Source organism: Python bivittatus, unplaced genomic scaffold (genome assembly GCF_059951505.1).
Source record: "Python bivittatus isolate LINGU-HERP-01145 unplaced genomic scaffold, Pbiv_v1 ctg000700_np1212, whole genome shotgun sequence".
In the NCBI taxonomy this organism is placed as follows: Eukaryota; Metazoa; Chordata; class Lepidosauria; order Squamata; family Pythonidae; genus Python; species Python bivittatus.
The window spans coordinates 70,931,769-70,954,273 of NW_028277098.1; the positions used below are offsets into that span (position 1 = coordinate 70,931,769).

At 36.1% G+C, this 22,505-nt stretch overlaps 1 protein-coding gene across 16 annotated transcripts in view; it reads left to right on the forward strand.

Moving 5' to 3' along the window:
* Nucleotides 1–22,505, forward strand: part of PPP1R12B (protein phosphatase 1 regulatory subunit 12B) — a 128,657-nt gene that overhangs the window by 46,143 nt on the left and 60,009 nt on the right. For 8 of the 16 annotated variants that reach the window (XM_088154441.1, XM_025170050.2, XM_088154442.1 and 5 more), the window contains exons 11-19: nucleotides 846–931; nucleotides 3,941–4,066; nucleotides 7,278–7,460; nucleotides 8,247–8,432; nucleotides 14,756–14,846; nucleotides 15,332–15,529; nucleotides 17,685–17,865; nucleotides 19,070–19,182; nucleotides 20,274–20,315. In XM_088154441.1, coding sequence (XP_088010567.1) covers nucleotides 846–931; nucleotides 3,941–4,066; nucleotides 7,278–7,460; nucleotides 8,247–8,432; nucleotides 14,756–14,846; nucleotides 15,332–15,529; nucleotides 17,685–17,865; nucleotides 19,070–19,182; nucleotides 20,274–20,315 — 1,206 coding nt within the window. The remainder of the gene's footprint in view (nucleotides 1–845; nucleotides 932–3,940; nucleotides 4,067–7,277; nucleotides 7,461–8,246; nucleotides 8,433–14,755; nucleotides 14,847–15,331; nucleotides 15,530–17,684; nucleotides 17,866–19,069; nucleotides 19,183–20,273; nucleotides 20,316–22,505) is intronic. The other 8 variants (XM_088154430.1, XM_025170033.2, XM_088154435.1 and 5 more) reach the window with 3 other exon arrangements.

Genomic DNA, 22,505 nt, shown 5'->3' on the forward strand with positions numbered 1-22,505 from the left:
TAGGTGCCTGCTTGCTGGCAAGCAGTACCTGGTCCAGCACAATAATACTTACTTTGTGAAAGTTGCACTGGTTGCCAGTAGGATTCTGGGCCCAATTCAAGGTATTGCTTGTCACCTACAAAGCATATTCATCTTGGGCCCTTGTTACCTTTGGAACTGTCTTCTCAGTATGGAACAGCTTGTCCCATGAGGTCAGCATAGCTTTAACTTTTATCTTTCAGAAAACAAGTAAAAACATTATTCTAGAGGCCTTTTGGGGAGTGAGTTTTAATGGAAGACAGCAGTAGGCTTTTAAAGATTTTAATGATTTTAATCTTTGTGAATTTTATGAATGTTTTTAATGTAATAGTTGTCAGCTGTCTAAAATTATTTGAGTAGGCAATATAGAAAAATGTAATTAATAAATCAGTAAATAAATAAAGTATGCTTTTGAAAATAACTTCACATCCTGAAATGTATGAGACAGAATTTGAAAGGGAATATGGTAGAACCAAAGAAATTAAGTGCACAATTCCAAAATACTTTGGGGAGTTATATGTTTATTTTTAAATAGAAAAAAAATATAAAACATTAATCTCTTGTGTATTAAAAAAAATTAGTCATACACAAACATTCATGCCATGTTATGTACTGGACAATAAAAAAAGTAAAACATTTTTCTAAGGAAAGAATTGAGACAATATAGTAATGGATTTATACATGATTATCAGTTCAAATTTATTTGGTAAGCATTTAATTTGAAATAGTGTATTTCAAAATTGTATATGATTGCTCAGGAACTATTTGAGGTGATTATTTTTGGCAGAAAAAAATTGCTGTAATTTAGGAAATTGTTCTTATTTCAGCAGGACAAGGACAACAAAATCTATTTTGCTTCAATATCCCCTCGAAGGTTAAATAATACAAGTGACATTGAAGAAAAGGAAAACCGGTAAGACCTTTTTAATAACGGCCACAGATTTATAGAAGTAAATGTTTATGAACTGAATCTGTAGAACAGTTTCTCTCTCTTCCCCCTCTCTTTCCTTATTTCATCTACACATAGGTTAAACTTGGCAATAAATATAAACTCATTTTCAAGTCCTGGTAACTACATGAACAAATCTATATAATTTTCTTGGCAATGAGGTTTTTTCAATTTCCTGGTCTAGCCTATAGGCCTGTTATTTTGTAGTGGTCTTCCACCCAAATACTAACCAGATCTGAGACTGCTTATCATTTGGATGTCAGCCAAAGTCATTCTATCATTAAGCTATAACTAAAATATTTTTCTGATATAGTAACATATGTTCCCATTATATGTTAGTTACGACTGCCTTTCTTATTTATTTACCATATTTTTAGCTGCCCATCTCACAAATATGACTTTGGGCAGTGTACAATAAAACAAAACAATTAAAACAAGTCTTAAATAACATTAAAAACAATTAAACATAAATATAAATAAAACTGCAGGAGAACGCGTCAAAATCTCACACATAATACAGCCATCTCACGAGCTCCCTGCTTCCAAAAGAACCCTGCTGAAAAAATACTTTTTAAGAGATTTTTGGAAGGTCAATAGGTTTGGGGATAATATCACCTCAGAGAGTGGGGGGATGATGTTCCAAAGGGTGGGTGCCATGGCAGAAAAGGCTTGCCTCCTGGGTCCCCTCAGATGGAACTCGTTAGTAGATGGGACCCAGAGCATGCCCCTCCTGATGGGACAGGTAGATGTAAGCAGGGAGAGGCAGTCCCTCAAATAACCCAGGTGCCATGCCATGTAGGGCTTTAAAGGTCAAAACCAGCACCTTGAATTGGACCCAGAAGCAAACTGGCAACCAGTGCAGCTCAGGGAGCAGAGGTGTAATATGTGCCATTCTAGGGGCACTCATAACTGCCTGCGCTGCTGCATTTTGCACCAGTTGAAGCTCCCATAAACTCTTCAAGGGCAGCCCCATGTAGACCATGTTATAGTAGTCCATTTGGGAGGTGACCAGGGCATGAGTAACTATGAGCAGAGCCTCTCAATCCAGGAATGGGTGCAACTGGCACACAACACAAAGTTCTGCAAAGGCTCTCCTAGACATGACTACCACCTGCTCTTCAAGTAGGAGTTGTGAGTCCAGAAGGACCCCCATATTGTGCATCTGGTCTGTTTGGGGCAGTGCCACCCCATTCAGTACCAAAGATGGTAAAGTCCCAGATCTGGAATGCCCTAGAATCCAAAGCCATTCAGTCTTGCCAGGGTTCAGTTGAAGTGTGTTGTTCCCCATCTAGACCTTCACAGGCTCCAGGCACCAGAATAGGATATCAACAGCATCGTTTAGTTATCCGGGGTGGAGATGTATTATTGAGTGTCTTCAACATACTGATGATACTTTACCCCATGGCAACAAACAGTCTCATCAACGGCTTCATGTAGATGTTAAACAGGAATAGAGAGAGTACCAAACCCTGCGGTACCCCACATAGTAGAGGCTGAGTGTGTGACTTTCACTCCAAATCAACACCAACTGATATTGGCCCTGTAGAAAGGAAGAGAACCAGCACAGTACAGTGCCGCCCACTCCCACTCCACTGTGGTTGATCAAAGGCTGCCGAGAGGTCAAGTAGAGCCAGGATGGTTGCACTACCTTCATCCCACTCTCCCCAGAGACCATCCAGAAGCACAATCAATGCTGTTTCCATCCCATGCCCAGGCCTCAATCTTGACTGAAAGGGGTCCAGATAATCTGCTTCATCCAAGGTCTGCTGAACCTGCTGTGCCTTTTCCTTCTCCACAACCTTCCCCAAAAAAGGGAATTTGGATACTGGATGAAAATTGTCCAGTATGGAGGGATCTAGTGATGGCTTCTTGAGGAGGGGGCAAAACGACACCTCCTTATGAGATGGAGGAACAACCCTCTCTCTCAAGGAAGAATTCACCACCACTAGAACCCAACCACAAGTCACCTCCTAGTCGGGCTTAGCTAGCCAGGAGGGGCATCGATCTAATGTGCAGGTGGCCAAGCTCAGTCATAATGACCCTGTCTACTTCCTGAGGCCCAGCAGGTTCAAACCATTCCCAGATAACAGGGCAAGACTGTGCCCCAGGCATCTCCAGTAGTCCTACATTTTAGAATGACATACTTCAGTTACTGCAGAATAGAAAAAAATAATCACAGAGAACAGGAATTGTTATGCTAGCTGATAGGCTTAATACATTGTGCTGCCATGTTCATACACATTTTATTCTTAACTTTTTAAAAAATTATGTACTAGAGTAGAGTATTAGATTAATAGAGTAATCTATTAAGCTATTATTCACTTTATAATGTTATCAGGGTATATTATCTGTCTCTGAAGCATTTAGAGGCAGTTCAGGATCATGAAGATAATTTCTGTACTTTTTTGAAAATTATATAAAATTCATTGTCCTGAAAATCTGGTTTTTATTTTCCAGCATTTCCCCCTCCCCCAACATTAGCTTGATCTTGGCAAACATGCATTTTGCTGGGATTTGGGTGAATAGATCAGAATGTGGAAACAGGTTACAGTTGAAATACTACTGTTGTAGACTACCTGCATGTTGCTCAACACTATAGGTACATTTGGATGACATAGCCGCTTCTAGCCAATTCTTCTTGTTTTGATTTTAACAGGCTGTTGCTATCCCTTATTTGTTTTTAGTTGATTGTACCAGTGAATGCAGCTCAGTAGCACTGTTGGACAGGACAATTCGTCACACCACATTCAGTTGACTTAGCAATTTAAAAACAAACCACAGGATGGTGATTTTTAGCTTGTATTGGTTAAGGAAAGAAGACTCTGGGTGTGTTTGTGGCTAACCCATACACAGCAGAATGTCGTCCTAACATAGTCATTGTGCCTTATCATAGACTACAGATTGTTAGAATTGAAGAATATAAAACATTTAACAGATTTCAACCCCCCCCCCCTTCCCAATTTGCCATTTTAGAGAATCTGCTGTTAACTTGGTACGGAGTGGTCCTTACTCTCGCCAGCAGTGGAGGGAGGAACCAAAGGAAAATGAGGCCCCTACAACTGGTGCACCTTCCACCTATGTATCTACCTATATGAAAAGGTAAGGTGTATTTAAAACTTTTGCTCTTGGTAGAAAAGCATACAAGGTTGTATTATGTTTAAAACAGTTTAGGAGAAATTCTGAGTGCCATAAAACTAGGGAAGAGAAAAACCTAGAAGATAAATGATGTAGCAAATCAATAACTCTAGTTTCTCTTGTTTGTATAATTAAAAATTTATTTTTTTCTATATATTTTCTAGAAAAATATCAGTGTTCTCTTTTTTTCCTACATGGAAAACTTTATCCATATATAAAAAGTATCTTGTGAAATACAAGAAAGTATTTCTTTATCTAAAGTTGATAAAGATTGTGGAAATTACAATATATTTGAATCCATAGTGAAAATTTTGTTTCTTGTGTGATATCCAAATTAGGATAATATACCTTTGTCATTTGCTTTGAAATAATTAAAAAAAAACCTGGAAAGCAAATATGCAGACATTATTACATACAGAAAAAAGGTTATTTGAAAGAAGAATATGCAGATCATTAAAACCAGTAAGATCATATCGATCTTATGAGCAAGTAGTCCGACCAATATACATACATTGTGTAGCCATAAAGAATAACAATTCAAATCATCAATAGAAATAATAAATATAGTTCTATTTTTTAAAAATGTATTTCAGTGTTATTGAAGTCTGGGGACAAGCAATATTTGAGAGATCAGGGTTAGTTATCCAGGGTTTTTTGGATGCATTTAGAAAAGACATGGCCAGTTTTTTAGCCTAGGTAGGTTAAAAGTAGGCCTGAAAACCACAACATTTGGCATTTTTCTGCCAAATTTTGGCAGCAGTAGCTCCTGTGCTGGAAAGTGTGGCACAGATATCAGGAATGGCACATTAGATAATGTAACTCAGATTTGTATTAACCCCAGATTAAGTTCTGAAAAGAAAACTATATTGCTTTTAAAATAATCTGTATGCAAATTATCCTTACAATGAATTGTATTCAGTGATGTCAGCTCAAGAGTAGAATGACAGAATAGGTTCTTCCTCCCCCTCACAAGTTGTCTTCAAAGGGTTAGCGAGTGCTCAGGTAAGATTTGGAATAAATACAGGTGATAGAGGCATGAGAAGATCGTAGAAGACAGACCCATTGCTTGAATAGAAATACATTCTCATAATAATAGGTATAGTTTCCTACCTGCAATATAATTTGTTTACGTTTTAAAACACTTTAGTATTGTAAACATAGCTTTAAATGTTTTAATGATCTGTTTGTTTATCCCATTATTAGTTAGGCCTAGTCAGATACTCTTGTGAAAATAAATAGTTACTGCATGGTTTCTAATCTGATTCCATGATTCGTTGTAGCTTTTGTGCCTTTGGATTTTATGACCCAAAGAATCCTTAGTTTACCCAAATTATGAGGTACAAAGCTACAGGGTAAACCATGGGTTAATTCTTGAATATGCTAGGTAAGCAACATAGTAGGAATCCAAAGATATGTAGAGCTAGATCTGCAATCCAAGATGGCTGAGGCTTCAGTTGTTTCCATAATGGTATTTTATTATGCTAAACCAGTTCTCTAGTTTAAGTCGAATGTTCATCTTAAAACATTTGATGTTTGTTTGTTTGTTTATTGTTGCCTAATGGGTCAGCAAAAACTAGCAACTTCAATTTGAGAGTAGCCTATTTACAATCACAGCATGTTTGGTAATACACAGAATTTATCTGATCACAGATAACTTGCTAACTGTAATCCAAACTCTTGAGCTACTGACACTGTCTGCTTCATATTGTTTCCTGTGCATATAGCCTGTTTATTTAGGAAATGACTGGATTTGATTTATTCCACTGATAGCTTCATTCTGCATACAATAATGCCAGGACAGTGACCTACATCTGATGCTCATGTTGTCATGCACCTTTCAACCTTATCTTTTTTCTTTCTTCCATCCTGATTCTCTGAGTAATCTGTAAGGAATTTCTTACTGCTTTGATTCATGTCCTAATTTAATAGAATATGTTGATCATTAGATATTTTCTAATTCTATTATTCTTGCACATCCAATATGTATTTAATAGTTAACAAAACAATTCACCCATGTCTTTCCATAGCAAAAAACTCTCAAAAAATACAGCAAAACAAAATGAAACAAAAAACCCCTCAATAATAAATTTATTAATTGATTTAGTCACTTAAAATTTTTGTTCATATCTTATTTCAGAATCATTTCTCGAATGTAAAAACCTAAGCAATTTTCAAGTACTGAATGAACTTGTTGCATCTTACTGATCTTTTTGAGAACATTTTTATGCTTTTTTTTTTTTTTTGAGTTCATGGATTGGTACCAACCTGAATTATGGTTACTTTGACCACTATTTATGTGGAATAGATTTCTCTATAAGGATCCATTCCTATTCTGGAAATGTAGACATTCTTTTTAAGCAAAAGCATGGCAGCATCAGGATGTGAATGTTATATCAGTTTATTGATGATTGTATCTAGTATTTTTTTAACATTTTAAACTTCATTATATTATAAACCAAATAGTGTTAGACAGTTGTAACTGTTAGTGTATATCATCAGTAAATATGATTTTTTCATTTCTGAGTCTGGCCTCCTTGAATGTAGTAAAGTGGAGGTTTTTATAAATTATAAATTATAATAAATTAATAAATTATTAGGTTCAGTAACCTGTACACTAAAACCTAATGCAGATTGTGAGGTTTTATGGCCCATATATTTGGAAGTGGAATTGGAATTCATATTGGAATCCATATTTATATTCAGGCTAAATTGAAATTAGCAATAATTTTGTTTCCTATGTCTGCATATTTTCATATACACCTTGTCATTCTTCCTTAAGCTCTAATTTAGCCAACTTTAAAAAAAAACTTGGATATTTCTGACCTTTCCTTCTCAGTCTGGACTCTTTCCTTCTGTTCTTTTATCAAACAGAATAACTTGGTTTAGTACAGCAAGTGCCACTGAACCAAGCAAATTTTCATTTGCTTTTTCTTCTCTTATTACTTTATCTCTTCAGTCTTGATCCAATGTCTTGCTCATTTGACTTAACCTAGGGAATTATGATAAGCACACATGACCTTACTTGATCTTAACAAAAAGAACAATTCTTGCTTTCTAATCTCTGTTTTCATTTTGCTGAACATCTCTTCAGCAGTGACTAGGGTCCTGTGCTGGTCTTAAACAATATTATAGCTAAAGAATTTCTGAAGGAATTGATTTTTCTGCTGTCTTACAGTTCTTCATTTGGTAGAAGTAGTGAAATCAGCAGTCCCTACATTTCAGCCAATTGCAATGCATCTTCTACTACCTCATCCACTATTCTTGATTCATCTACCTCATTGGGCACAGAGTGGCAGCTTGCCCCTTGCCCCACATCTGCCAGGTCTAACACTACAGCATCAGTCTACCAGTCTACCAGGTAAGGGATCATACTATGCCAGTATACTAATGAAGAGGGTTCATAAAGGAACCCAGTATTATTGCTGTCAAAACACTGGTTTTCTGTGGTGTAATATCTCATTCTGAATGTTCTTCCCAATGGTTCTGCTGCAGTTAGTAAATTATTTAGGCAATAAAAAAGTATATATTTTATGATCTCCCTAACATACTGGTGATTAGAGTTCTGAATCATATATCTCATTAGTAAGGTTGTACTCTTGATTCAATTCCAGAAAGGTGGAATTGGAGCTCATAAGGGTGGGAAAGTAGCATCTGTCTGCAGCTCTTTAAAGCACCATGTCTTTTCCAGGGATTATGCAGCAGCTATGGATGGCAGCTGTGTGATCCTGGAAAAATAAGCAGCTGCTTTAAAGAGTTATAGACAAATGCTACATTGGTTCCCCAACACACCTTAAAGCACTTCTTTACAGCCAGGCTTCATTGTTCTCTTCTGACTGATTTGTATTAAGATTTTTCTTTATGGGCTCTCTAGTTGTTTACTCTACCTCCTATCATTTCTGCTCATCTGCTTTGTTAGCTGGACCTGATGGGAACTGGAGTGCAATGTTTGGGGAATTATGTTTTTTCACTCCTGTTCTAACACATTTTAATCATATTAATTGTCATTATTTATGCACTAAGAAGAAATCACTGTTATAAAAAAATGTTCAGATAATTGTTCTATTAGCAGTGTAATTCATTTTGTTTTTCTTCCTCCTCAGGTGTTTTCTGAGCTCATTTTATATTCTTATAATTTATTTTTCAGAGCCCCTTACCGGCAACAAAGTGACTCTAAAGTAGAGAAGAGCACAGAGGCTGTCTCTTCTAGCATTCCATTAAGTGTCATAACAAATATCACTGTACCTGGAAGTTCTAATGGTGTTACAAGTACTAATTCTAACTCATTGACTGGAACAGAGTCCTCTACTGGTGATGCCAGGGATCGAAGAAGGTTAGTGAGCTGAATTTACCCTCATGGCACAGACCCACTGATAGGAAAGACCATGTTGATCTTTCCATTTTCTTTTGCCTTGTTTTAACAATCATACTCATTTGCTTTGCTTTCTGTTAGAACATGAACATAAAATTTAGTATTCAAGTGGTAATTGAAGCCTTATTAGATATACTTTTGAACGTAAAACAATTACTCTCACTGAAATTCATATTCATATAATATTAATTGAGAGGGATGAATTCTTCACTATTTTATGAAGCATTTCTAGTACAATTGTCATTCAATATATATCTTTAGGTGAAGTAAATGGGTCCCAGCTTTTTTTTTGGTCTGATAAATTTTCCATGAGTATATGAATTATGAATATTCTGTACAGAAAGTTGAAAAAAATGTAAAAAGCTTTTACATTTTATCTATTCTTGTTAAAGTATGCCTTCATTTTTATTTGTATAACCGAGCCTTAGAATTTCTCTCAATACTTTTTAAATTCCATTTATATTTTATTACAAGTGTCTGCTCATATTTTTTACAGAATTATTCTTGTTCTCATCTTTGATTATAATTCAAGCAAACAAAACACAAAGTTATTCTGATCTAAGACTTCTGGAATATAGATTAGATCTCATACATTTTGTAATTAGCATTTCTTTAAAAGAAGGTGCTTCAAAACATAAATCTTCTGTTAACTAAGTTGGTATGTCATGGATATTTTTTTGTGGATCATAGCAGGAAATGAGAGTTACATCTGACTTTAGAATTGCAAATTGTTTCCTTTTATTGGTGATTAAGCTCTGTTGAAACTATGATACTTTCAAATGAGCTAAAAGCATATGATACTTCAGCAGTGAGCAATTTGTAGATTTAAAATGGGTTCTGAGAAAGACAGATCGCTTAGATTAAAAGTTTTTTTTTTCCAGTGGAAGCTTCAAATGAAAAACAACAGATATTTCCAGATATTACAATATGGGATTTCAGCATTTAATGGCAGCTGTCACAATAGCACATTAATCTAACTCAGTGTTCCCAAAGCTGCAGCTTTCTCTTAGCAACAACAACATAAACTCCCAGACTAATATTAGCTCATTAAGATGCCTCCTTAACAGGCTGCTTCAGCTTGTCTATTTGAAGTCACTGGATTAAAATGTAAATGCATTGCTAAGTTTATGGAGAAACGAGTAAGCACTCTGGAATGTCCTTCCTTTCAAAAGTGTGCAGTTCCAGTGACTTAGAGGCTCTAACTTCTTGATTCACTCTCATATCTTATGCCTGCTGAAAGATATCTGGAAAATGCAGTTCTTTAATCAGTTCCCTATCTGCAGGTTTATGTACAAGCTCCTCTTCAGTTCTGATTCATACTTTGCTGATAGCAGTTTTGATGTGATCCAGTCCTATGGTGTTCCAGTCCTTTGTGCATGAATATCAATCACTCAGCCAAAGTGGCTTCTCTGTACAGATTTTATTAGCTAAACTATGTAGGACAGTATCAAGGTGAAGTAGCTGCTGTGTAGCTCTATTAATAAATCAAAGGTGCCTGATGAAAACAGAGCTTGAGCTCCACCATGTTGATCCTAAGCATTTCATTCCAGATTAATATATTAATAGCAAATAAATCTTGATTGTTCCTGTTATAATACTTGCTAGGCTCTTGCTAGCTGACATAGATGAAAAGAGTCTTCTTTAGTCTTCAGTCTTCTTTAACAAGATTAATGGAAAGGGTAACAGATAAGGTTACCAAAATCTCAGTAATTGGATTACTTTCACTTTAGAACCCAATTTACCTTTCAGTTTGTTAAGGTAGAGACTTTTTCAGTCTTTTCGTAATAGCTTTCTTGTGAATTGGTGTGCTTTCTGCTCTCTTTCCAGATAATTGAGGAAGGTAGATAGACTTCTTTGAATTATTTCATCAAACTGACTACTTTCCTAAAGGCTTGGTAAACATTTAGCTACCTAGTAAAGAACACACCTTACTAAAAAAGACTGAAAGTTAGTATGGAATTATATTCAGGTAGCTGTGATGGGGTATGTTGCAGTATCTGATTGAAACATGCAGAATTACAGAGTTTCCAGTTTTTGTTCCTTTTTATTGAACTTACGAAACAGTTTCGGTATCAGCCAAGCACTTTCAATTTTCCAGTTTCAGAACTGCTAATGGGTTTGTATTTTTTGTGGGGGCAGTTTGCCCCCCTTTCTAACCAAGCATAGCGTAGCAAAATATTTTGTGCTTTGTCCTTCATTACATGATCCTAACATATTGTGCATGTAAGCACTCCTCTGTGTCATTAGATATTAGGACTACTTCTGTTTCCCATCTGTATTTAACGAAAGGGCTTACCAAATGACTGGGCAAAATACCCTCCTTCATGTTCTGTAGACTTGACAGATTATCTCACTTTGGCTAATGTTCTTCAGACAAGCACATCTTTGATTTTCTGTCTAACTTATGGCCTGTGGCCTTTGAGAAAAGTTTCCTATGGTGCTTTTTCTCTTCAATGTTTTCTTTTGAATTGTGCCTTCAAACGCTTAATTTAGTCTTTTCCAGGTTTCACCCCACATCCCATAAATCCTTATTAGTGTGAACTGCTCAGTTCATTTTGGGTTTACCAGTCACCCTTCCTTACTCTGGATAGAAATCAACAGAAGAACATTCCATTTTCAATAACCTCTCTGTCCAATCCATGTCAGCTATTACGACACCTTTACTGCTAGTTAAATCTCTCATTACTCAGCTTCTCCCCAGAAACCTCTCCAATCTTAATGTGCCATCTCAGGTGTTTTTAAGATTCCTTCCTTTTTGACAGCTGTCCCTTCTCCTATGAAAACTGTGATCTATGAGAAGCTAAGCTACCAGTGTGGCCAAAAGTATTGGTATCCTTCCACTTTTGGCATCCACCATTCTTTATCCCATAGTCCATAGAGCAGGCACTTTGCTTTTATTGTATGACTTAACATATTCTTGTAAATAGTAAGTACCAAATTATATTAAGTAATTATTATAGTACCAAATTATTATAAGTGCCAAAATTATGTCCATGGCATTTTCATTTGTTTTATTATTTACAAGAATATGTTAAGTCATACATCAAAAGCAAGGTGCCTGCTCAATGGACTGTGGAATAAAGAATGGTGGATGCCATTTACTTATGTCAGTTTCAACTTATTTTACAGCAAATTGGGATTGTTTGGGGGAAAGTGGAGAGGTACCAATACTTTTGGCTGTGTCTGTACCTTCTGTTCACAGCACAGTGTCAGCAAAGCAAAGTATCATTTGGTCTGTGTGTGTGTGTCTGAGTCTATGTGTGGCTAAAAATGAGATGAAAATTCATCAAATAGTGCCTTATTAAAACAGCATATACCTCTCAAGGCGAATGGGTTCAATCATTATATTTGTCAGAGTAAAGATATTGTTTGATAGTTGACATGCTGATATAATCTCATGTAATATTCATGAAATATTACATGAGGTTATAAAGAGTAAGGAACAGGATTTCTCTCATGGTAGGGTGGTTCTAAGCCTCTTCCTCCCCAAACTCCATATATAGGCATCATTTGTTTCTGGAAGGAGTAGCTTCAAGAGTCCCAGATTACTTTTACTCAGTTCCTCCTTAAGCTCTGGCTTGGCCGACTCCATACCTTTCTCCAAATGAGGAGTCAGAGGAAGAAGCAGACAAAATAAAGGGAAAAATCTTCAAGCACTGTCTTCCAGAGAGCTAGAACAAGTCAAGAGCCTGCTTTGCCTTCCTTTTGGAAAAACAAGCAGTCAGTGAATATTGCTTTAAGGTGCTGCCAGTTATTTGAAGTTGCAAGTCTCCGGGGAAGAAGGATAGCAAGCTAAGGAAAGGCCTCAGGTGACATTTTGGAGGAGAAAGAGACTTGGTTGGCTGAATTTGGCTTGAAGGTTTGGGTTTCCATTCTGTGAGTTATAGAATCAGATATTTTTAGTGTATAGATTTTTGGTGTACAGCAGTCAGTAACATTCACTTCATTTTAAGAAGGTTGCTAGAACTGTCTTTTTAAGATCTGGCTGATTCCTTAACTTGGTTATTAAATTAACTGAATTTGAAGATGTACAATAAATAGAACCATAAACTAACCAAACAGGCTATGTTTGCACAATTATGCTTAGGCATAGAAAAACTAGCCAGATTTAAAACTAATCAAATGTAGTACATTGTGTGCAAATGCAGTCACTGCATCTTTAACCTGGTTAAATATTTTGTGTGAATCTAGCCTGTTGGGAACTAAGGGTAATCTGCCCCTTCTTGCTGTGTTAGGAGAGGACAGCAAAGGACTCACATACTTAAAGAAGCAAGCAGTCATCCAACACCTGCTGCTGAAAGTGCTTATCAGTCATGCTTTGATTGTTAATTGTTTTGCGATAAGTTTGTCCTCTTATAAAGCGAGCTGCCAGTGCTGGTGCGATAATGTAGGATGGGAAGGAATTCTGTTTGCTATTTGATTTTCCATGTTCGGAAGAGAAAAGGTTACTGTTGCTTTATCAGACACCAAGCTGCGTTTTTATGTTGAAGAGGTCAGAGACTCGTGTGTTATTATTGAAATCCTGATTTCCTGTGCCGTGGTCCATGCAAGAGTTTCAGCTCTTGGGCAGTCTGTCAGAAGAAGTTCAAGGTGGGCATTCTTGGTGGCTCACAGTTATTTAGACTTAGTTTTAAAAAGTGAAGGTGGGGGGAAGGTAGGCAGATGAACATAGAGCGGCAAGTAACTTAAAAACACTTGTGGTCTTCATTGCAAAGGATGTGAAGAGAAATGTAAAAAACATGGGTATCTTAATAATATCCTAAAATTGCAGTTTACTCCCAGCAAAATGGCTAAAATATCAGGTAAATCTGCCTCTTATTGAGTGTCTGTATTCTCTATTATGCTGTTTTTAAAATTTTAATTAAATTGATTTTGCATGCTTGCTGAATTTGATCCAAGGTATTTGTTTAACTATCTTTAGCAATATTCTATTTAGGTCTTTTTGCTCACAAGATAATAGTTAATTGTTGTTTATCTTCCTTCCTGTTAATGAACTATGAGCAGACTTGTGAACTGAGTTAGTTTGGCTAAGGTTTTAACTCTTTTCCTTCAAGCAATCATTTTAGTAGTAAAAGTTAACATTTAAATGGTTATATGGATAACACATATAATAGTATATTTGAAGTCATGTGAAATATAAACTTACAAGTCTTTTGCAACTAAGGCAATCAGTGGCTAGTCTTTTTCTTTTTCTCTTGCATCGTATGCATCTTTCTAGATTTCTTCATCCCACAAGATGGCAGTAGATGACTTGCTGTCCCTCTTTTAATTTCAAATGGAATACTTTCTAGCTTTTAAAATTGTCTACTAATTTCTATTTAAAGAATCAGATTTCTGTGCCACGAATCAGCAAATATGCTGTCAACAACTGTTTCATATAATGAGAATGAGATACTTTCTTCCACTTCTAGTTTTTTGGGGCTTTGATTGCTGCTTCTTGGGTCATGTTGTCCTTCTGTTTACTTTGAAAATGTCTCATCATTTCAGATACATGCAGCTAAAATATTCTCCCTGACACTAAAGTATATTGCATTTTTCAAAATCATAACATAGATGACAATGCTAAACAGTATTAATTAAATCTGATTCACCCATTTGTTTGACTTCTGTCCTACTTTTCCTCTGGGAACTTGGGGACAAGGGTTTTCATTGCACTTTCTCCTCCAATTTTTCCCTACACCAATAACCCCGTGTGGGCCTTCTCCAGTATGAGAGTAATGGTATTAGACTAAAGTAGGGTTCAAGTCCTCACTCAGCCATAGAAGTTCACCAGTGATTTTCGGTCAATCTTTCAGCCAAGTTTACGTCACAAGGTTGTTTTTGTGGAAGAGAGAATGCTATGTAAATAGGTTTGACTTCCTTGGGAAAAGAAGCTTTTGAAGAAACATGGGATATACATTTATCAAATAAAGTTGAGTAAGGAAGGGCATGACAAAAGTAAATAAGTTTTTTCTTTCCCTTTCACAATATTAGAATCTGGAATCATTCATTGTTTCAGAAGATAAAACATTGGTGATTATAGATAGACAAAAAGAAATCCTACTTTACACAGCACATAGTGGAACTAGAATTTACTACAACTTAATGTAATCATGGGCACCAACATGGATAGTTTTAAAAGAGGATTGGACAAATGTAATGCAGCTACATTTCCTTCCCATATGTGTACAAATTGGAATAATTGTAGTAGAAATACTTTTATTAACTGTTGAAAAAGCAGAAACTCTTATTTGCAGAAGCTATTTTTCTATTTAAATGGTTCTTTTTTTATCATAATATTTTAGGTCATATCTGACACCTGTAAGAGATGAAGAGGCAGAATCTCTAAGAAAAGCACGATCCAGGCAAGCTCGCCAGACTCGTAGATCTACCCAGGTGAGAAATACTAACTTCTGAAGAAGTAGGTATTATGATCTCTAAATTATTTAATTTGTCTTGTATAGATTTTTTCTAATCCACTTCAGAATGAAAAAATTCTTATTTATCTTTGGTCATTAAAAGGTCCATTTTGAATAAATTTATATTACTTCTCAAATTTATATCTATTTTCAAAGAAGAATACTATTCAAGTTATAAATGATAATTAAATGAAATGAAAATGAAAAACTGTTTTTCAGTCAGAAGAAAAGTTGATTGCCATTACTTCATATTTAATATTTGGAAGTGCCCTATTTAATAGATCATTGAGTTAGCATACTTCGAAGTAGCGATTCCCAGCTTTGAGTTTACTTGATCAGACTGTCCCCTGATTAGAAATTCAACTTTTTCGAGCTTGGTCATTGTGGGAAGGATAATTTGTGATGGGACTTTTATTCAGTGTAAAGAGACACCTAGTTAACAAAGACTGCCTTATTTCCCAGGGTATAACACTTACAGATCTGCAGGAGGCAGAGAGAACCTTTAGCCGATCTCGAGCAGAGCGGTTTACTCAGGAACAGCCAAGTGAAAGGTCAGACAGGCTCAGAGCTAGTGAGGGAAGCAGTGGAAGACAAGAAGATACTGCCACAAGAGAATCCAGGGAAGTCAACTCACCATGGACTAAAAACTTGGATGAAGATGTGAGTGAAGCCATACTTGAAATCTTTTTTTTTTTTCCCAAAATTATTTATGGCATTTGATGAGTAACAGATTTAAATTATTGTCTGGGGAAAAAGTATATATTTAATTTGTATCCCACCTTTTTGTTTGGTTATTAAAAGAAATAGCTTTTTACTTCTGTAATTTTTTTCTTTATTTTTGTACCATAGCTATGGAACTTTGTAAAAGAATATACAACTTAATCAGCAGATTATACCGGTATTCAGAATGAGTATGATCTGTCCAAATATAACTTGTTGGAACAAATCTGTGTTTGCAGTGCTGACATTTTATTTCAAGGGCAGGGCCAGATGTCATAACTTAATAAATGCCTTTTAAATGTCATTCAATGGCTTCTGCAGAGGATGTGAGCAATAGTAATTATAATTTAAGAAGAGCTCTGCCAGATCAGAGAAATGTCAGCCAGGTGCTTATGGGAAACCCACAAGTAGGGAATGGATATAATAGTACCCTCTTACTTGTATTATTATATCAAACCAGCCCTGATACTAGATCTGATATATAGCCATCAAGTCTATTAGTCTTTTCTTCCATGAATGCACCTTATCCCCTTTTAAGGTCAATCTAGGCCTACTGCTGCTTTTTGGGGTATAAAATCTTCTACCTATTGGTTTTATTTATATCATAAGTAATTTTATACATCTCTGCCTTGCCTCAACCTTCAGTTTTTCAGTTTAAGCCTTTACTCATAGGATGTGTTATTTTTATGTATGTATGTACTTTGAGATTGAGAAACCTGAACTGTAAAAAGTAGATACAAGTAACCTGCTGCCGTCTAGTTGCTTGGGGCTACTGTTCCACAGTTCCTTGCCATTGGCCATGCTTGCTTGGGTTTAGGGAAGCTGAAGTCCAAATTAGTTAGATAACCTATCCTTAGTATACAGTATTTATATCAAGCTATGCCATAATATCATAAACAAAATTATAATACTGTCATCTTTATTTTCAATCCTTATTAAATGGAAACTGAGAAATATGCCTTTTTCATAGCATCAGTATACTGCGTTAATGTACTCCACCGTACTTCCAGGATCCCATTCCTGATCAGCTGCCAGCAGTTAAGACCCACATCAGTGTATATTGATGATTGTTTGTCCCCAACATATCTTCAAGAAAAAGGTCTAGATATTTGAAAATCTGGGGAAATAATTGCTAATGTTTATTTTCCCAATACAGATAAAATAAAACTTTCCTTTATTTAAAATATATTCTGATCAGAGTCCTGGAGTAAATTTAGATTGGGTTTGTTGCATTATTTGTAATCTAAATCCATATGGAATCATCAATAGGACTGGGATGTATATGTGTGTTGATCATAACTATAAAAAGTAAAGTTTAAAGTGGATAGAAAGTGATCATTCTTGGTCCAAGAAGTTCTGATTTTTGTTTTTGCTCTCAATTTGTGATTAGGGTTAGAGTTATTTTATTAATCAAATTTCTAGGCCACCCAACTCCAATGACTCTGGGCAGCTTATCATATACAAACAATAACATGAAAAAATAGCACCCGCAAGATAATGTCACTGGGAGGGAACAACAACCAGTTCTCAGAGATAAAATCAGCAGAGATAAAAACAGACAAAAAGGCCTCCCAACCCCTAATCCAAGGCCTATTTTTAAATGCTCTTTGAAAGGCCAATAGGGTGGGGGTTATGCAAATTCCTGGGGGGGATGCTGTTCCAGAGGGCAGGTGCCATGACTGAGAAGGTCTTCTTCCTAGCTCCTGCCAGGTAACATTGCTTAATTGACCGGATCGAGAGAGAACTAACTGTCAGATCTTACAGGACAGTCAGACCATAGCAGACAAATAATGAGGCCCATGTCAGGCTTTAAAAGTTATAGCCCCACGTACAGCACATTACAATAATTCAATCATGAGGTGACCAAAACATGAGTGACCATATATATTCTTTCTTCACCTAATTATAGCTTACATAGCCTGTGCTATTATACTTGATCTTTATATACACAATAATAAGAATAGAATGAGTCCTATTTTGTGTATATATTCTATTATGCTAAAGGGATATAATACAGTTAATTTTAACCCTAGCATTTAGCTTTTGTTCATTACCTTCTTACCAATTTTTATTGAGGCCTATGTTTTATTTCCAGTCTGCTGGTCGTCGATTGAGATGCCTAACCCAAGACAAACCTACAACTGCTGTCTCTCCTTCATTAACTTCCAGTCTTTATTCAAGTTCTCATGTGCCCAAGACAAGTAGATTTGTATCTTCTGATTCATTGAGATCAGCAGATTACCAAAGCACATCAGCTGGCAACATGGAGAAAAATGGTATTTACTTATTACGTTGCTATATTTTACAACTATTTGGATCTGTGTCTATACTGAGAAGCAGCTTAAATATACCAGCCCACCACTACCATCACACACACACACGTAGTTTCATTTTTCTTTTTGCTTTCTTCTTTCCTTCAAGTGGTTTTATTACAATTATTTGGGGCTAATCTTGTACCTTTCTTTCTGGAAGAATAATAGTAATCTCTCTCTCACACACACACACACACTCTCTTTTTGAGTCTCCAGTGCAATATTGGAATCCATTATAGGTAAACCCAACTTACAACAGCAATTGGGACCAGAATATCTGTCGCTAAGCAATGCGGTTGTAAAGTGTGACATCACATGACTGGATCACTTAGCAGTGGCAAATCCCTGCAGTCCCCACTACCATTGTTAAGTGAGGATTATTGGTTGTTAAGCAAGCACCTCCTTGCAACTTCCTGCCAGCTTCCAACAACCAAAGTCAGTGGGAAAGCCAGCAGGAAGTTGCAAGTCCCAGGTGGTTTGCAAGCAGGCTGGCAGGCAGGTAAGTGGCTGCACGCGGGTGGGAGAGGGAGGGAGGGTATGGGCGGGGAGGCACAGTGGAAGTGCAGTGGAACTTGGGGTGGCTGCTGCTGGGTGGGGGTGGGGGCATGAGGGTGCACAAGTGGCAGGCTCAGGGAGGATGTGCGATGGTACGTGGGTGATCAGCAAGATGTAGTACAAGCGCAGAGGGACTGGGGGATGGTGCATGGGTGGGGGAAACTTACTCAAGCAACTTGCGACCTTCCCTGCTGGCTTCCCCATTGGCTTTGCTTGTGGAAGCTGGCGGGAAAGGTTGCAAATTGTGATCACGTGACCATGGGACACTGCAACCGTCGTAAGTGCAAGCTGATTACCAAGTGCCCAGATTGCGATCATGTGACTGCAGGGGTCCTGGGATGGCCAGGACTTCAAGGACCAGTTGTAACCATTGCTTGTTCAGTGCCACCGTAACTTTGGTCGCTGAACAAATCGTCGTTAACTGAGGGCTAGCTGTACTTGGAAGACCCACTGGTTTGGTCCTTTGGTGTTAAACGTTTAAATATGGATTGATATAGATTGGTAGATGATAAGGCTGAAAAAAAACCTCTACAACTGCCATCTGGCCTCATTTTAAAAATATTCCCATGGTTGAATAAACTATTTTTAGCTAACACTCTGTTTCTTTCAACAGAATATGAGGATCAGGACCTGGATGACAGAACTTCAAACAAGCAGTCAGTAAGAGAGAGAAGGCGACCAAAAGAAAGACGGAGAGGCACAGGAATCTCTTTCTTTACAAAGGATGTAGGTATTGTCGTTCATACATGAAAGCGACGAATGAAAGATTAAATCCTGATCTGTTGTGATGGATATATGTATACACATATATACATACACACACACCTACCCAACTATTAAGGAGAAAGGCAAAAGAAAGACATCCAGTGTATGAAAATGAAAATATAATTGTAGTGCTGTTTATAAGATGAAACTATCCAAAAGACATGAATAAAATTTATTGAAAAATAAAATTAAATGCAAACAGTTGCTTACTGTGTACAACCACAGTTAAAATAATAGCACAGTACAGTTAAAAAGAATAAATAATGCATTTCAGTAATACATATTTAAATAACTGATTCACAAGAGCCTCAATAGTATTTTGCTTCAAAAATAAGTTTGTCAAATGCTCAAATGTTCATTGCAATCATGTATTTGCACTGTTTCACCTATCATCTTAACTAGAAGATAGCTAAATCAGTAGTTCCTTAGCTGAACTACTGGGAGTAATGTTCAGATACTTTGCAATCTCCTGCACACCTTTGGAAAGTTACTAAAGCCCCAAGATGAGCCGTGAAAAAGTTTTGTCAAATTTCTCTTTGAAGCTGATGAACTATTTAACATGTTGTTGCACATCAGTAACCAACAAGTCTCAGAAATCACAGTCATCCAACTCACAGTGTAGAGAAATGGAGACATGTTAGAATGAAACTTATAGCATGTTCTAACCTTTTCAAATGGGTAATGGAGCAAGAGGTTGCATACTGATAGTACGCTTCTACTAAATTATGATAAGAGATATAGGGATGTAGTATATCAAGTGACTCTTTTTAATATACTTCAGAGATTTTTTTTCTAAAAGCATTTTTCATTATGTTTTAAACACATTCTGCAGTCAACTGAATTTACTATTTAGCTGGAGATTCAGGTTCAAGTGTACGAATAATTTCAAGGCTTTAATTAATATTACCAGACTGTTTTTCATTTTCTAAATACTATAAAGATACTGAATACTATCTGCCTTAATATTTTTCAGTTAGCTTAATTGAACTTACTATTAATATAGAAAGAAAACTTTATTTCAAACATTTCTGGTTTGTCTGTTTATTTTGTAGGATGAAGAAATGGATGGTACTGAAGAAGTAATGGAGGACAGGGTAAGCAAAAGGATAGTATATATAATAATGGTGATAATCAGTATTTGTATTTATTTTTCACTAAACTATAGCATGCTAGCTTGGTATAAATAATTATGAAGCAGAGGCAATAGAGGAAGTTGCTGAGAACTTCAAAGCAATGCAGAGTCTTTTGAACAAGTCCCAAAAACAGATTGGTGGTTTTCAGGGCTGATGAAAACAAATACATCATGTTTGTATTTTTTGCTCAGCCACATATGGCTGAACTAATTTATTATATAATTGGAATAGCCAAGCCATAAAGCAGAATTATGCTTTTGTCAGAACTAGAAATGGCAAAATAACATGAGTAGAATTCAACAAGCATTTTTCTATATAAATTATTAAGAAACCTAATATATAGAAAATAAGGCAGTTTTTCATCTTTCAATCTTAAGTGATATTTAAACTAAGAAAAACTTCAGATAATTTTGCCTAGATCAATATGTGCTGGGCCCTATGAATGGTTTCTACAACATAGAGTAAAGTGAGAGACCTGTTTCCATCAGATTTCTTTACTTCCATAAATTAAAGTTTCATCCAAGTTGATTAACAATGTGGAACAGTTAGAAAGATTACTCTGAAAGTAGGCAAAACTTTCTGTTCTTTTTCTCAGTTGGTTAGTCAAATCTGACAGACTGCATGACAGTGTAATATCTTTATATGTAATGATTAATAAGCTAGCTAGAAGATCCTGCTTAAAAGATATATTATACTAGTGATCCATATAGGAGAAGGAAAAACTGCAAGCAGGTTACTGTTAACACATAAAACATTTGGGTGATGGGATAGTAAGTCACTCTTTTCTGTAGACCAGGGGGAAAAATCTAGTAGTATTAGATTGTTTTAAGACTATGCAATAACTTGAACTTTATATTCAGTTCTCTTTTATTTTCATATTAGACAAACTCTCAGAGAATTCAGAATACAGTTTAAACCAAATATCAGACTTTAAAGTTCATATTGATGATATAAGTATTTCAAATTCATACTGTAAATGCAGAAGAAAGCATACTGTCATGAAAAGTGTTAGTTTTCTGAATGTCATTTATTTGTAAGTTGCAATGTAGTTTTCATGGTCTTAATTATTTTTAATAATGCTTTATTCTATTCCAGAATTGTTTTCCATTAGTACAGTAACTGTCTGTAAAGAAAGTCATTTAGTCATGGCTAACACATCTAATTTTTAAAATACTGAGCCTAAGTCCAATAGCATTTGAGACTTTGAATTATTACTTAGTAGAATTATTAATATCTGGAGCACTAAAAATAAGGAAAATGTGCTTGATTCAGGAGCAATACTAGAAAAACATATTTGCAAGGAATGTACAGTAGATCAGTCAGAGTAGGCAGGCTTATTGCAATGAGCATGGGGTTAGGTTACACAATCTTGGGAATTGGCTATATTTACCTTGGTATTCATCTATCAGTGAGTATGTGAAAATGGGAACCTCCCTATGCCTTTATTTTTCTGAGTGAGTTTTGGTTTAATGAGGAAGACACTAATGTCCATCATAGTTGTTCTGCATCCTGAGGGAATGTCAGTGTGCTGCATATACTTCCTAGTTGGTGTGATGTAGGTAACAATGTGTTGACTTGCAAAGTTGTATCTAAATTAGAGATCCTAGCTTGCATAGAATATCATGATTATGTGTAGGGTAAAACCAGACTTTGGTTGTACTTTTGGCATGCTGGCCAAAATGTGCCAAAACTATATGTCCTTAACTTTTAACAGAAAATGTTGCATGTGGCAGGAGTACGAGTGGAGCTGAAGTTTAGTTACTGAATGAAGAGGAGTATTGACCAAAATAAAACATGCCCAAGAATAAATGGAATGGTCAGAGTGGTTCAGAACAGAAAATGAGTGTATGAAGTGGTATGTAGACACTGTAGAAGCAAGGTGGTTAGCAAGGATGGAAAGGTATAGAGAAGTAGAATAATTGTTGTTGGTATAAACTAGTTTTAGCTATGTATTGTTATATTTTTCTTATCTGATGCTTTTAATTTATTTGGCTTACTATTTCTTATTTCTTTTCTGCACTCTGCACATACATCACTTATGCCAAAAGGGAATTGCATGAATGGTATGTAATGTTGTGAAGAAAATTACATGGATGATCCATGAAGTCACCAGCAGCTGAGTTTGACTGGGAGGAAACTATCTTTTATGCA